Source organism: Mesoplodon bidens, assembly GCF_964165515.1.
Source record: "Mesoplodon bidens genome assembly, chromosome: 5".
In the NCBI taxonomy this organism is placed as follows: domain Eukaryota; kingdom Metazoa; phylum Chordata; class Mammalia; order Artiodactyla; family Ziphiidae; genus Mesoplodon; species Mesoplodon bidens.
In genome coordinates this window covers 101,928,897-101,944,741 of record NC_138161.1, presented here as the reverse complement: position 1 = coordinate 101,944,741, position 15,845 = coordinate 101,928,897, and the positions used below count along the sequence as shown (strand labels likewise).

General features: G+C 46.1%; 1 protein-coding gene across 5 annotated transcripts in view; it reads left to right on the top strand.

The window, feature by feature from the left end:
* The window catches only part of DGKG (diacylglycerol kinase gamma), a 153,786-nt gene that overhangs the window by 98,811 nt on the left and 39,130 nt on the right, over positions 1-15,845 (top strand). For all 5 annotated transcript variants that reach the window (XM_081235259.1, XM_081235256.1, XM_081235258.1 and 2 more), the window contains one exon: positions 2,954-3,044. In XM_081235259.1, the coding sequence (XP_081091385.1) occupies positions 2,954-3,044 (91 nt within the window). The remainder of the gene's footprint in view (positions 1-2,953; positions 3,045-15,845) is intronic.

Here is a 15,845-nt window from a genome sequence, read left to right as displayed (position 1 = left end):
TTCCTTGGCTGCCCTTCCCAGGTGTCTGGCCCATGGAGTGCTGTGTTTTGTTCTTCATTGCACCTAGGACACCCTATCTAGCCCTGGCTCAACAAATATTTCTTGAATCGATAACTACTTTGTCTCACACCAAAGGTGCACTTTCTCAAAAGCATATTTGCAGTCAACATCACATCTTTGGACAATCATGTGACCAGTCAAGATAATTAACCAAGGATTAGGGTGTGGTCTGTGACTCTGGAAAAAATCTATTAGATTAGACATGTCGGGAACATGTATTTTTAACCAAAAGTCAAGACACATGATCTGACAAATATGATCACATATTTTTCTGTCCCAGAAAAATTTGAATGTATAATGTCTACGGCTACCCAACCTGATCTGTCATTTAACCTTATTATGTTATCCAAACATGCCAACTCAAAAGACATTGAAATTATAACTGATAAGTAAGTAGCTGACAGTCTTGGTGAGTTTATCATGCAGCAAGCATTATGGGAAGTGCTTTGCAGTCATCCCATTTAATCTTCTCAGCTACCCCTTGAAGCGGATCTTTTTATTATCTCCACTTTACAGATCAGGAAACTGAGGCTTAGGTTTCACAGCCAGCAGCGGACACTTAACCAGCAATGGAAGAGCAGTCTGTTTGATCCTCTCAGTCATTCTGTGCTACTGACCTAACCGTGACCTCTTAACCTTATTAGATCATCAGAAGAGCCACTTCTGGGCAAAAATAGCTTGTGGCTTCTGGAAATTTTTATTAAAACTCTAAATCTCCTGGCAGTAACTTTCAAACGTCATGATTCAGACCAGCAGTGATATTTGAAAATGGAATCATAATGCGGGTCTCCTGGCTGCAGAGGCGCTGTCACTGCTGGAGAGGCATCCTCAACCTTGACATTTATGACAGTCTGTGTTTTTCCTTTTACCGGGTCTTTTGCCATCACCGTCTATTGAGAGGCACTGACCCTCATTCTGTCCTCCCTGAGGAATCCTCTCTTTCAGGGTTAATTGGTCTGTCCTCTTCCTTGGGTGTCATTTCACTGGGATCTGGAGCAATGTTTCTCAAAGTCCTGACAGCTGACCACCTGCATAATGATCACCTGGGCACTCATAAAAATGCGTATTCCTGGGCCCCATCCCACAGCTATCACACAGAATCTCTACAAATTGGACCCCAGGAACTAGCATTTTAATCACATTCACCAAGTAATTCTTATGAATACTAATGTCTCAGAACCACAAATGTAGTCTCCAGATCCTCACAGCTCCAAGTGTGACCCCCTGGACCAGCATTAGCAGCTTATTAGAAAACAAGGAATTCTTATGCCCAAATCCTGAATGACTGAATCAGAATTTGCATTTCAATGAAATCCCCAGGTAGTTTGTATTCACGTTACTGTGCATACAGAGAACTAGCGATCAGAGCAGTGTTTCCTACGCATATCATGGCAGGTGTAGAAAACAAAAGCATTTGTTTGGCATTTCTGTCACACAGAAGAGAATGCCAGCTGTGGCATGGGGAGGGTGGTGCTCAGCCTGCCCCAGACCCCAGCCTGGCCACCCTGAAGGCTGAGGAGATTGGTATCTCAGGCGTACCTGTGCCGCAGCACGCTGGTTGAGAAGCACTGGTCTACTTAAAGCACACCCAGTCCTTCTAACTTTCTTCATGAGCATAACTCCATAAATCTTGCTTATTCTTATTTCCTTCATCATTTGTCATTTCTTCTCCTGCATACCAAGAGTCAGAAATCTTCCCAGCTAGGTCTTAGAACTAGGTCTTAGAAATCTTCACGCAATGGGAGGACACAGTCTCATCTTCAAGTTCTGGGTGGACTCAGAAATGTAGAGAGAAAAGTTTTGTCTGTTATTCTAAACAGTACGACCTAAGGAATACTAGGAAGAAATAAGAGCCTGCTTCCCTTTGAAGAACGCTCCTTTCCTCTTAGTCCACAGATCTGAGGATGGAGGATCCGCAACACGCAAAGCGGCATCCTCTCTCCTGAAGAGTGTGCCAAAAAGAATGTGATTGTTTTCATCCTTCCTCAGCAGAATCTGCCAGCTTATAAACTGGACAGTGTCCCTTCCCTTAGCCAGCCCCTGATAAGGGGATGACAGTTGGCATGGAAGGAATGGAATATCTTCAGAAACACTTCCTGGTGAGACCATCTGATCAAAACGACCAAGTGCCGGGACACACCATCTGACATCGCAAAGTTCCCAGCTGCGTGGGAACCCCATTGTGGTTTTTTTTTCCCCAATAAGGAAAATGTTGAAAAATTTTAAAGTTCAAAATAGTGAGCTCTTACTTTGAAGCAAATAGAACAAGGATTGTCATAGCCTAAGCAAACACAGTTGAGAAAGACGGGGGTGGGGGGGAACTATTGCTAGCAAACAACACACTTTTTTTCTTCTCTTTCCACCTTGCCTGCAAATCTGTGTCCATTCTCTCCACTCTGCTTCTCCCAATCAAAGCACAGGCAAAGTAGCACACATTTTAGCTGGTTTAATGTTGGGCTGTTCCCCCTCTGTCCTGAGAGTGTACATCCCTCAAGTCTCAAAGGGCTGTCTGATCGTCCCTTTGTACCCCAACTATTGAAGTTCCTCTGCGTTAGTAGTAGAAAGGACAGTGACCAGAGCATGCAGTCCCTTGCCGCCTCTGGTTGACTTTCATGGAACTCCTCCCTTGATCCAGAAACGGAGGCAAAGCAGGCCTTTCTCCTTCTCTGACCAGGAAGTTCACAGATCTGTTGGCAGTTCACCCAGAGTAGCCATGATGTCTAAGAAATAAATGGGTTTTTCTCTAAGTTCATAGCAAGAACGGTTGGTTAAAAATTTTCCATCCCTGATCCGATTAACAAGTGCTGAAAACATAAGACTGGGGACACCGACAGCAGAGCTGTTGTACACGACCATTTCAAACACTGAGTCATCTTTCTGCTTCATGGTCCAGGATGAAGAACAAGCTCTGGTACTTTGAATTCGGCACCTCAGAGACCTTCGCGGCCACCTGCAAGAAACTCCACGACCACATAGAGTTGGAGGTGAGTTCCCAAGGCTTGCTGGACCTTGGTTCTGCTCTTGGACTGTTACACACCCTCAGGACATGTCCTGTAGCGTCCTCAAGAGGTGATCCCAAGTGTAGTCCATTGTACATCCATCCTGTTCCCAACACATCCACGGCCTCACTCCCAGGACGCTCCAGTCACGGGGCCTGCCTTTCTCGGCCCGTCCAGGGAGTCCTGGGGCTCTGAGACCTAGAGGCCCAGCGGACTCAGGGCCACAGTCCCTTCTGGCCCTCAGCCCTCTCCCCACTGTGGCCTTGAAATTTCCCCTTTTCCGAGAGGTGAAGACAGGTGCTGCCCACGCAGGGAGAGGAGCTGCTGTGAGGGTAGAGGCAATGTCCCAAGCCTGGTAAAAGTCTGGGAACTGATGGCCACAGGGCTGAGGGGTCTGGGGTTGAGGCCGGAGGTAGCTAGACATCCTCCGGCTCGCCCGCCGCTGCTTTCAAGGAGCTGACTCACAGGCACCCAAGGCCGGCTTCATGGGTGTGCAACCTGCACAGTCGCTCAGAAGGACCCTTGGTTTAATGCTCTTCTGACACTGTCTTGAAATTCTTGATGATTTTTTAGCAAAGGGCCCTGTATTTGCATTTTGAACCAGGCCCCTCAAATTACACAGCTGACCCCACTGGTGCACTCGTGTTTTCCTCACTCTGCAGGCACTTGGAGCAGCCTGCCTCAGACACTTAGCTTGTCAGCTTCCCTTCCCGGCGGATAAGCTGCCCACTTCCCACCTCTCACCCCGCATCTGCCTGGCTGCTCTCGTGAGGTCTTGTCACGTCTATGAAAAGGTCTGCTTGGTCTCTGGCCACCTGAAAGCCCAAACTTCTCTGCCCACCTGCTGTCTCTGCTCTGCGGGACCTCAGGCCCATCGGGTCCCTTGCCCATAGTTCTCAGTTTACCAACCTGCATCCCCCCAACCCCTTCCCATGGGATTCAGGCCTGTAGTCTTCTTTTCACTTGAGAAGAATAAGTGAAAGGCCGTCAGAGAGTTCGGCCGGGATGGGCTCCTCCCGGCCCATGGGCTTTGTCCCTAAGCCTGCAGTAGCAGTCAAGGGGGGCCCGGGCGTCTCTTGGGGGAGGACAACTTCGCCTGAAGCAGTGTGGGAAAGCCCTGCCACTCCCTGCAGAAGGGAGCCTGCGCTCACAGGGAGTTTTCACAAACAAAACACAAAGCCAGAGATTCTGTGCTTCTCTTCGACTCATCTGCCTGCCTCTCCCCAGTGGTTGCCGGGTTACCAACCCCAGGGTGGGAGGCGCCGCCCCAGCTAATCCCCTGAACTTTTAGCCAGCTCAGTCAGAGGGCAGAGAGGCCCAGGAGTGGGGGGCACATGTCCCCGGGTGGTACCACCTCCACCGGGGAAAGGCTGATGAGCCGCTGTGCCCGCTGTCCTCTATGGATACGTAAATCCACGGCCAGGGAGCTGCAGGGAAGGAGGAGAGGCTGGGCTGGAGACTGAACGTGGCTGGAGCTATGTGTGCATTTTTGCTGTTGGCATGATCATCTGCTGGGGGGTCTTTAAATACACCCCAAGTGAGGGACAGCCCTGGCCTAACCACTGCCAGCTGCAGACACACAGCGACTGCTTGTTCTCCCTGCAGCTGGCCTTGAAACGGTGCCCAGAATAGAGCAGCTCAGCTCCCCTGCCTCGGTGGGGCCCGCCCTCCCAGCTCCCAGCCGGCAGCACCCTGGCCCCCTCTGAGTCCAATACTCAGCGGCTCTTATTCAACCGCAGAGGGGGCTGGTGGCCTCTGCGGGGGGCGAGAGTTTTCACACTGTGGGTCGTTGGGGGCTTTGGGAGCACGTCTTATTTTCCTTAGCTCCCCATAATGTCTTTTTAGTATTTATTCAGGACGCTAAGGATGGGGGGGCTCATATGACAGGCAGCTTCTGACAGCCCAGAGGATTTGGGGCAGGCGTCATTTTGTATCCAGGGAGCAGTGGGTGGACAGTCCTGGGTCTTGTGATCCAGAGGAGGCGAAAGAGACAGAAGTGGGAGGCGTGTGAGTGACAGGTGTTAGGAGGCTACAGGGCACCACAGGTAGATGTGAGAGCATCAGGGGCCTCAGGAAGAGCAGTAAGAGAAGGTATGTTAGGTGACCTTCTGCATGTGGCCACTGCACACAACAGCCCAGGCCTGGGAGGACCAGCACACTCATCAGTTCAAGGCCAGAGATCCCGGGAATAACCCCACACAGGTATTTATACTACATGTCATCGTTTCCAAAGCCCTACCACAGCCTTTATTCCAGAGTCACACAACAAGCAGTGAGCTAAGTAGGCCAGGTATTCTTATCCCCTCGTCACAGAAAGCAAGCTGAGGCACGGAGGTTTAGAAAGATAAACAGAAGCGAGAGAAAAGCAACAAGGGAAGAGGGGGAACAAAATCACAGGCTCTGACTGCCTACTGTAATGTGTCCTCATTTGATACAATAACCCAGTGAGGCAAGTATTATCACATTTTGTTAAATGAGGAAACTGAGGCTCAGATACATTAAGTAACTTGACCAAGATTTCATTGCTGGAAACTTGTAAGACAGGAGATTTTAGGCATCCTGGAAGGAGTTTAGCTTAGAACACAATAAATAGAGATGGACCTAACAAGCGCTAGAAATACGGCTAATTTTTCAGCATGGACGCACTGTTCCTTCCTCCTTTACTGAATGTGAGACCACTTGGTCCCCTCTCAGCTGAGGCACCTGGGCAGGTCTGCTGAGAAATGCTTTCAGAGGACAGAGGGCACAGTCCTACTGCTCATTTGAGGAAGGAGGGGGCTCAGGCTGGACAGGAGGAGAGTCAGAGAGGGAAACTGCCTTAAAGTTTACCAAAGGTTTTCCCACACAGCATCTCATTTTATTTTGATCCACAGAACATGCAGGGAAGATATCAATGTCCTCACTTTATGGGTGAGGAACCTGAGGCTGAGAGGTTCAGTGACTTGAGAAAGGGCACAAAGGTAAGGGGTTCAGGGGAACAGATAGAAAAGTCTATTTCTAGTTTCGTGTCTGTGTGTCACCTGGTAAAACTTGGATGGTGAAACTTAAAGCTAAAATGAGCTTATGCAGGGAAGGTCTCCATTGAAAGTCTCTCACAAGGAATACAGCCTGTTTTTCAGAGGCTTGTGGCCTACTGAGGCCTAGGAGACTTGGTCCCTTCTCTGAAATAAAGCTTACAGCCCAGTTGACAGAACATACAAGAGCTGGTTAATATAATACTTACTTAACTAGTGCTAAGGAAACTGGATGCTGGGGCCTTGAGGAGCCACTTGAGCAATCACCCTGGACACTATTTTGGGGTCAAAGACTAAGGCTGGGGAGAAGGTGACTGCAGATCTACTGTTCACCTGCAGACACTTGGTCCGGGTGAAAGGGGCTTGGCCTGGACAAGCATTAGCCCTCCTCAGCGGAAGTGTGTTGTCTGGGCCTCAGTTTCTCATCTATAAAATGGGAAGAAAGGGGTTAGCCTACTTCCCAAGGCTATTATTCGGATTAACGTTTTCAGGTTTGTTATTTTTTTAAGTTAATTGGCAGTGGTGCTAAGTGCCTCACAGAATCTACAAAGCAGCCCCAAGTAGCAGGTATCATATCACCTTTCCAGAGATGGGGATAGAAGCTAAGAGAAAGCAAGAAGCTCACCTGAGGTCCACAGCCTCTGAGTGGTCAGGTCAGGCTTCAAATCCAGATTTGCCCCAAACTCGGGAGTTTCAGGGCAGTACTGGCACTTTATTGTAGAGCAGAGATTCTCACAGGTATGAGGTATGCTTGATCTGCTCGTAGTCACATACTTGTATTTATTTTAACATTTCAGATAACATTAAAAGCAGGCATGAGACTTTTACATTTATGAAAAAGAGAGCAAAAAAATATATATTGTGAATGCATGCTCTAAATGTTTCTTCCACGGGCACACAAAGGAAGCTGTGAGAGTTAGTGCCGTTCCTGGGTAATGGGTGCTCATAAATTGCGGTTCCCTTTAATTAAGAAGCCAGCATGTTACCCACATGGTTGTCATCAGCCCTGGTCTCAAAGTCTCTGACTTCCCTTCCCTTCCAAAGCCACCTTTGATGTTTATTCTAATCTGATTTTACCTGAATAAACGGGTGGGGGAAGGGTGAGGGAGGGACACAGTGAGTCACCTCCTGCACCCCAGGCCCAGAATAGCCTTGCACAGGTTTTGAGCTGTAGTTACATGGAGCAAAAGAGGCAGGCTTCTGCTTGAGCACTTATTTTATTACAAGCTGTGGAAAATTTTCATTTTACTGGTTAAAAATAAGAACTTCCAAAATTCCTTGATATTGTATCTACTTTTAAACAATGTTCACAAGGGAAGCCTAGCCAGCTCCACTAATATGAACCTCTGCATGGGGAAAAGTGAGTCCAAATGTGGAAGCTGCTTCAAAAAAATCTGTTCCCCAGTATATTTTGGGAATCTCTGCACATCAATTGCCCCCTTTTAATTGAGGATCTGTTTTAATACAACAAGGTTTTGAGAACTTTTTAGATCAAACCCTCCCATTTCCCCCTCACTTAGAATTGGTGTTTGTCAATATTTTGTTGTATTTCCTTCAAGTATCTTTGTAACCAAAGGAATAAAATTTTCTGGATGGAGTCGAGTTCCCACAACCCTTTTGTGCTCTGCAGCTTGCCTTTTTCACTCACCATTAGTTCTTGAGATCCCTCCGTGGTGACATTGCTGGAGCTGGTTCATTTCTTTTACCTGCTCTGTGCTGTGAGGCTCCCACACCACGATAGGGAATATCGCACCCCACGATGGGAGGAGGAGCAGAAATGGGAAATCTCAGACACTGCCGGGGCACAGACAGCAGTGGTAAACCACTCTGGAGAGCAGTTTGACAGCAAATGCTGAACTGAAAATGCACCTGTAGGCCAAATGACCCGGCAGGTTCTTCACGTCCTAGACCTGGAGAGTTTCCTGTACGTGAGTTCACAAGGGGATGAGCATGGAGGTGCAGTGCAGCACTGTTTTATTAAAACAAAACGGAACCGACCCCAAAGGCTGTGTTATTCTAACACTTCAAAAAGATCGCGTGAGTGAAAGTACTAAAGGTCACTGAATCATATATATATATATTTTTTCTTTTTTCGGTATGCGGGCCTCTCACTGCTGTGGCCTCTCCCGTTGCGGAGCACAGGCTCCGGACACACAGGCTCAGCGACCATGGCTCACGGGCCCAGCCGCTCCGCGGCACGTGGGATCTTCCCGGACCGGGACACGAACCCGTGTCCCCTGCATCGGCAGGCGGACTCACAACCACTGCGCCACCAGGGAAGCCCTGAATCATATATTTTAAAATGGTTACTTTTGTGTCAGGTGAATTTCATCTTAATTTTTTAAATGTGATTTTTACAAAAGGGAATGTGCTGGGCACAGTTCTAGGGATCTTGAAGCCATATCATGAGATGGGTCCTGACTATGAGAATCCTAAATTCTAAAACTAATATTTAGCACAGCCATGTGCATGTAAAGAAGCTGAGTAAATAATGAATCAGATTACTTTAAGATTGAGCAGATATCTTTAGCTACTCCAATCCAGTCAAGTGTCATTATTTTTCAGAAGAGCGAAATCAAGGACTTTACAGGTTCAGTAGCTTGGCCAAGTTCACCCAGCCAGTAAGTGGCAGGAAAGGACCCATGGCTGCCTTGGTATCCACTGGCAATTTTGCACACTCCTCAATTAGAGGGAAGAGAACTTCAAGCACCTGGGCCTCTTCTGGCATCATATACACCTTCTCAGCTTGGGCAGGTAGAGCCTTTCAGAGGTTGGAGTAATGAAGGTGGGAACTAGCCAAATGCTCAGCCCCTCAACACAGCCACAGTGATTCCAGGGGAGGTGAAACGAAAATGTTTTCATGGGGAAGGGAAAGTTGAGAAGAGCATTGCAGGGGATTTTGAGTTCTTAGAAAACAAAAGGTGGCAACCTGATCATGCATCAAACCCTGGAGTCAAAGACTGGAATGGGCCTTAGAGGACATCCTCTCCCGTCTCTGGAGTCCATTCACTTCCTCCATCAAGTGCAGGGGCTCCATGTTCCCAGCAGCATCCTCACTGTGAGGCCACCCAAGGCAGCTGTTGCTCTTCAGATTTCTCCTTGCCCATCCTACAGTTCTCACTGCTCCAAATACCCCAGCCTCAGTTTCTTCCCGCTCCCTCCTACCACGTGTGCTAAATTCTCTTCTTGATTATAAAAGTAATCCAAGTCCATGGTAGAACATTTTAAATCATAGAGAGGCGAAAAGGAAAAGTAACCCACAGTCTCAGCAATCAGGGATCAGTGCTGTTCTAATGTTGACCTTATTTCAATCCTGTAATAATATTAGCCATTGTATCTTTAAAAGCAGGCCTTTGGAGGACCTCTGTGATTCTTTGATTTCCTAAATCTTTATCCATTTTTAAACACAGCTCCATCCTTTCCATCTCTCTACCTCTTTCAGCCACGCACTGACTACAAGTTTCCTTCACTGATCCTTAAAATCTTTCAGCCTACTACGAAGAAATTATTTCTGTCAGTTCCTCTTTAAAAATCCCATTGTTTGCTTACAGTTTCTGACACGTAACTTTTTCTCTCTTAAACGACCCTCCTTTTTATTCCCTACACATGCATACCCTGTATTTCACTTCAAGCCTCCATTCATCCTTATGCTTTTATTTTCATGTTCTTTTCCATTTCCTTTGTTCTTTGTGAATTGCTTTGATTTTCTTTGTCTTCAGACTCCTGGCTACATATGCTTTGTGTCTCCCAAGGACTTTGGAATAATTTCTAGGGATGAATTCTCATGCCTACATTTTCACAAAGCAGGCGGGGGTATATGCAGCACAGTGGATAGATGAGGCCCGAGGAGGTCTCAGGAGACTGAGGCTGGGGTCACATGACTCAGCATGTTGGGCTAGAAGGCACCTCCACACAGATTCCTGGGCGATCTCTTGGCTAACCTCTGCCCCAATGAGCTTAACTTTTCTACCCACCAAGGTCCCTTAGTGAAAGAATAACTTTCCCCAGGCTATGTCCACCAAACAAATGCATCTTTTAAATAATAATGACCTGTGAGGCCCTGTCAGTGGGAAATGTATTATTTCTCTTAGACTTTTTAGAGTATTGAAAAGAATTCATGGTCTTCATCTCTACACTCAGGAGATTCAGGGACCTTGGATGAGAACTATTCCAATCCTTTTCTGCTTCTATAACTGGGTTATGAAACAGACAGAGAATATTACATACAAATATGTTCATTGGCTATAGTGGATAGGTCTTTGGTTATCTATCTTAGTGAGGTCGTAAACTTGCTGATCCTAGTATTCTATAGAAGAGGAATTAAGAAAGGAGAAGAATTGACTCTTTCAGGAAGGGCATATAATCTAACAAAGGAGCGGTTAAATAATGTGTGCACATACACATTATATCTCAAGTCCATTGGCATCCACAAGTTAATAACAACAGCAGACACTTCCTGAGCACTCACCTTGCAACATGCTCTGTCCTAGCACTTTGGTACACTGTCTTGTTTAATCCTCATAACAGCTCTGCATAGTGTGTATTATTTACTCGAGGAAATTGAGTCTCCTAAAGGTAAGTACTGCAAGATCAGATCAGATGAAAGCTCACATGCTCCCACAATGCCACAGCCCTCCCGGTAGGAGCTGGTTTCTGCATTACACCTCTGCTTTCCCCCTAATGTATGTGTTAGCTGAGTTGGTGGCGGGGCTCCCATTCAGGACTTGGCATATCTCTTAGGCAGTCGGCTGTCTGAAGCAAGGCGTCTATCTTATTCATCCTGTCTCCCCAGTACCTGAAATGAAGTAACTGCTCTCTAGTTATTGATTGTACAATTTGAACCCAAGGGTAAAAAAATCCCATAATTCGTGTGAACACTAACAGAAATTACTACTTGACCAGACTCAAGTGATACCTTTTTGTTGGAAGCCGCCAAAGTAAAAGGGACCCACCTTGCTCCAACTGCAACACAGAGTGGGAGACGGCTGAGCTTGCAGTCCGGTACTCAGGCTTTTCCTAACTGTGAGGTGAGTGGGGAGACCTCCCACGCCCATCTCTGAGCTGTTGCTGAGAACTTTGAAAGTAGCCGAGGGTCTGGGACAACTGTGAACCCAGGACAGGAAATGCCAGAGTTCTCCCACCTCTTTCCCACCCAGGAGAATGAAGACAGTGAGTGGGCCGAGCCCATATGGCAGCAAGGGTGCAGGGCTGCTAGGGGGTCAGAAGAAGTGACTCTGAAAGGCAGAAGGAAGGGTCTCCATCCTGAGCCCTCTCTGGTGGCCAAGAAGCCTACCTGCCCCTATGGCCATCAGCCCCGCTCTGTCTGCAGGCAAGTCTGACCCTTCAGAAAGCCCCATCCACCCCGAGTTGGTCTGAGCTCCCCAGACAGACAGCAAAGCCCATGAATCTGCATCCAGAGCAAGAATGCCTCAACACAACCAGGATTTTTTCTAACTTGGGGAGGATGGAGCAGCGGATAGGAAACGGCTTTGCCCTCTGTCCAACTCTGAGGCAACCCACCACCGTGAGCTCTGAGAAACAGCAGTTTTGTTTTGGAAACTGGCATCCAGGGCAGGCTTGCTCCTGGAAATGAATTTGGTTCCCCCTCAGCTGCAATGTTCTACTTCCAGCCTCCCTGCCAACACCCCCTTCCAGCTGCCCCTCTCAAAGGCACCATTGTGCCCGCCTGGCACAGCAACAGAGGAGGGATGAAGAGGAAGAAAACATTTTCTGCCCATGGGATGTTCTTAAGCAGGTTGTGTGTACATGGCTTCAATGCTGCATTCCTGGAGCCCACACAAACCCGCCAGAATGCCATCATCCCTGTCACAGATGGCAGCCACTTTCCAGTCTAACTGGCCCGCCACCACTCACTGTCAGAGAACGCGGAGCATGCAGCTAGATGGACACGGGCGGTAGGAGGGGGACCATGATGACACTTTTTCAGCACAGCACTTTAGCCTGCCAAAGCAAGAGTGAATGAAGACTCCGAATCTCTGAACTGGAAGGGGATCTGGTCCCATGTGCCGCTCAACAAAAAGATTCATTCTGGCACATTCTGATAAGTACACATCCAGCCTTTTCCTGAATACTCCAAGGGTAGGAAGCTCACTACTTTTCCAGAAGCCTGTTCCATTGTAAGAAGGCTCTGACTTTCAGAAAGTTCTTCACGATGTTGAACAAGGATGTATGTCCCTTTCATCGCCATATCCTTCCCTTGTCAGCCCTCAGCACAATGCTTGGAAGAAAATAGAGGCTCAGTAAGTGTTTGTGGGATGCATGACTGAATTCCCCATCTTTGGGCCTATTTCCACCATCTGGGGGCTCACAGAACATGCCTTTCTGCTCCTCCACACCACTGCCCTTCATAGGGCTGAAATCTATCTTCCATGTCATCTCCTAGTGATCTTTGCCGACGTCCGCAGTTCCTATACAGCTTGATGTACAGACTCCTGACTCTCCTGACCACTCTTCTCTTGATAGACCCCATTTTTTTCCAGTGTCCTCCTTAAAATGAAGAATCCAATCCCTTATATCTAGAATATGCCGAAAGTAGTCTCATAGGTAACAAAGCACAAAATTCACAGGCCTCAGGTACATGCTCTATAAGCTGGATTGTCTTCTTGATCTTGTCATTTGCATCTTCTGCAGGAAACCTGTAAGTTCATGAAGCCCACCACAAACCTGGATAAACTGGGAAAACAAGGACCTTCCTCAGTTTCACTGACTCCGTGTTTCCTCATCTGTAAAAAAAAAAAAAAAAAGAGGATACAAATACCAACCTTGCAGGGCTGTAAGAATGAGACATAAAATATATGAAGTGCCTGGTTCATAATAGTTACTCAATAAATTATATCTATTTATATGATCATATAACACATGTGTATTAGTATCTAACTGCCCACAGCAAGACATTAGCTCCTAAAATGCTATAAAACAGCTCCTCTGAATGCAGGGGAAGCCACTGCTCTGGAAGATTTAGCTACATGCCAGGCCAAAAAAATTTTTTTTAATGTAGATAATACCAGACTGTCTTTCTTGAAATGTTATCATCACTCATCAACACCACTCAATTTCTTCCCTTTTCTCCCCTCAGGATACACATCAGATTATTGACACTAAAAACATTCTCTCTAGTTCTTCTCTAGGGAAAATAGACGGCACTATTTGCCCTGACTGCTTTTCTTTCACTCCCCATACATTTCTCTGTTCTGGCCGTAGGCCCTGCAGATATGCAGATATCTACTGCCTTCTCAGTGGTATGCTGGGGCCAGCTTGCTTGCTGGCACATCTCTTCCTAACTCTGCTTTCAGTGATGTCACATTTGTAGCTTGAAATTGGCCATAGTGGGAATATTTACACTGTGGAACGCCACCATCAGAGCTTCTTCTTTTCCTGGAGATCCCGCTGTTAAGCATTTAGCAGGACATCACTGCCTCTAGCGTTGACCTGCAGGAGGTCCCTTAAGGAAAGGGACTGTGTCCCACTTCCACTCCATCCCCAGGGTCTAGCACAAAGTAGGTTCCCAACATTCTTGAGGGATGAAGGAGTGCTTTTTGTCTTCTGTCTCTTAATGTTTGTCTCATATACATCATGCCCCATGTGTCCTATTCTTATTACCAGCTGTTCAGGTATAGAGTTCCCTTAGCTGTGATCAGAGGACCATTTCTTGCAGACTTGGATTAACCTTCCGTATTTCTCCCTAATCTGGGCATTCAGTCCACTTTATTCGGTCAATATACTCATCCTGGGAAGTTGTGGGAACTCATCTGGAAGGAAAAATACCTTGTCAGGTTTCTTTAAGGAACACCTTGGTTTTTGTTTGGGGATCTCTGTACACATTCTTCCAATTAAAAAATAGTTATATTGGACTTCTGAAATGGGTAAGACATACCAGAACTATGGAAAACACAGAGCCATGTAACATACGGTCCCTCCCTTCTGGGAGCTTAAAATCTCCTGGGGACAGGCAAATATGCATGATCTACGGCAGAATATACATTCCATATATGGCAGAAAAACAATGCAATGAAAATTCAGAGAAGGGTAAGATCAATTTCTAGCTAGAGCAATTTCCTCTATAGAAAAAGCCCCAGAGAGGAGTTAGCTTTTGAGCTGGAAGGGTAGGATTTTAATATGCATAAAAGAGCTGCATGGCAGTTTAGGCAGTGAGTACAGCCGAAACAGAAGCAAGTAGGCCCAACTCTGTGGCCTATATATGTGGCCCTAATTAAGCCCTAACTCTTGCAAGAGACAGCCACGTGAACTAGAAAGGTAACTTACCACCTCTAGGCCTCATTGTTCTCATTTTGGTAATCAGACATTACCAAACCTAATGTTCCATCTGGCTTTACCATTCTAAGATTCTGTGCATTGGCCCTCAGCCAGCTGCCAAAATTCCTCTTTACGAAATCACTCATGTCCTCTTGGTTGCCAATCTAAATGACCAAAGGTCTAAATCCAGATCTGATGACTCTGATTAGCTATGTGACAATGGACCATTTCTTTCACCTCCTGAACCTCCATTTTTCTCATCTATAAAATGAGGTAATTAGACTGAATGATCTTTCAAGACTCTTCAGGTCTTTGATTCCATGAGAACACAGATGCAGAGATGAGAGATAGAGAGAGAGCCTTTTTGGAGAATGGAAAGGAAGAATTCATGGAGATAATGGTATTTGTAGAAATTTGGAAGAAGAGCACAGAAAGGGTGCTAGGGTGTCCTCAAGTGTATCCTACCACTAAAGGACTGTAATAATGGGTCCAGACAAGGATCATCATCCACTGATTAAGAACTCTATAATGGAAGAGTCAGGCTGACGACACCTGAACCCACTAACCAACCTGAACATCACCAAAAAATGAGACAAGTAAACTATGTGCCTCCTGATGAGATGCAATAGGAAATACACTGATAGAGTATTCTTGCCAAAATGTCAACCCTGAATTTGATCAAGCCTCCAGATAGGCTGGGAATATGTTTTAAAAACACCTCAGAGATGCAATCAGCAATATCCAGAATCTGGAAAATGCTACATGGCCTTACTTCTCAAAGTGTGGTCCATCACATATGCAACCTCAGTATCACCAGAGAGGATGTAGAAATGCGGTCTCAGGCCACCTCAGACCTCCCAAATCATAATCTGCATTTTAATCATCCTGAAGTGATTCGTATGCACATTAAAGTTTGCTCTGCTGTACAGGACAAATGACCCATTACCCATTTCTTTCAATAAATATTATACGGCAAGAAAAAAAAACAGGGAATTTATAGATCAGAAGAAACCTAAAGGACATATCAACCAAATTCACTCTGTAGACCTGTCAGACAAAACAGTTTTTTTTCAAATGAGACTGTTGAGGAAATTTGAACAATTACTGGCTATTTATCAATGTTAAAGAATTATTGTTACTTTTTAAGAGTGATAAGCGAATTGAGATAATTCTTTTTTTTAAGAGTCTTATCATTTAGAGATACATACAGAAGTATTTATAGATGAAATGATAGAATATCAGAGATTTGCTATAACATAGCTCAAATGAAGTGGGGTAGAGTTGAAATAAGATTAGCTGTGAATTGCTAATTGCTGAAGCTGAGATTTGGGGTACATGGGATTTATTATTTTATCTTCCTACATATTCGAAAATATCCATAATAGAAAGATTTTTAAAAAGAAAGTCCAGGAAGGAGTCACCAAAGATGGGAGAGACAATCAAGATAACGCAGAGGCAGGGAACCCAAGAAAGAAAATTTCAAGCTGAAAGGGGACAA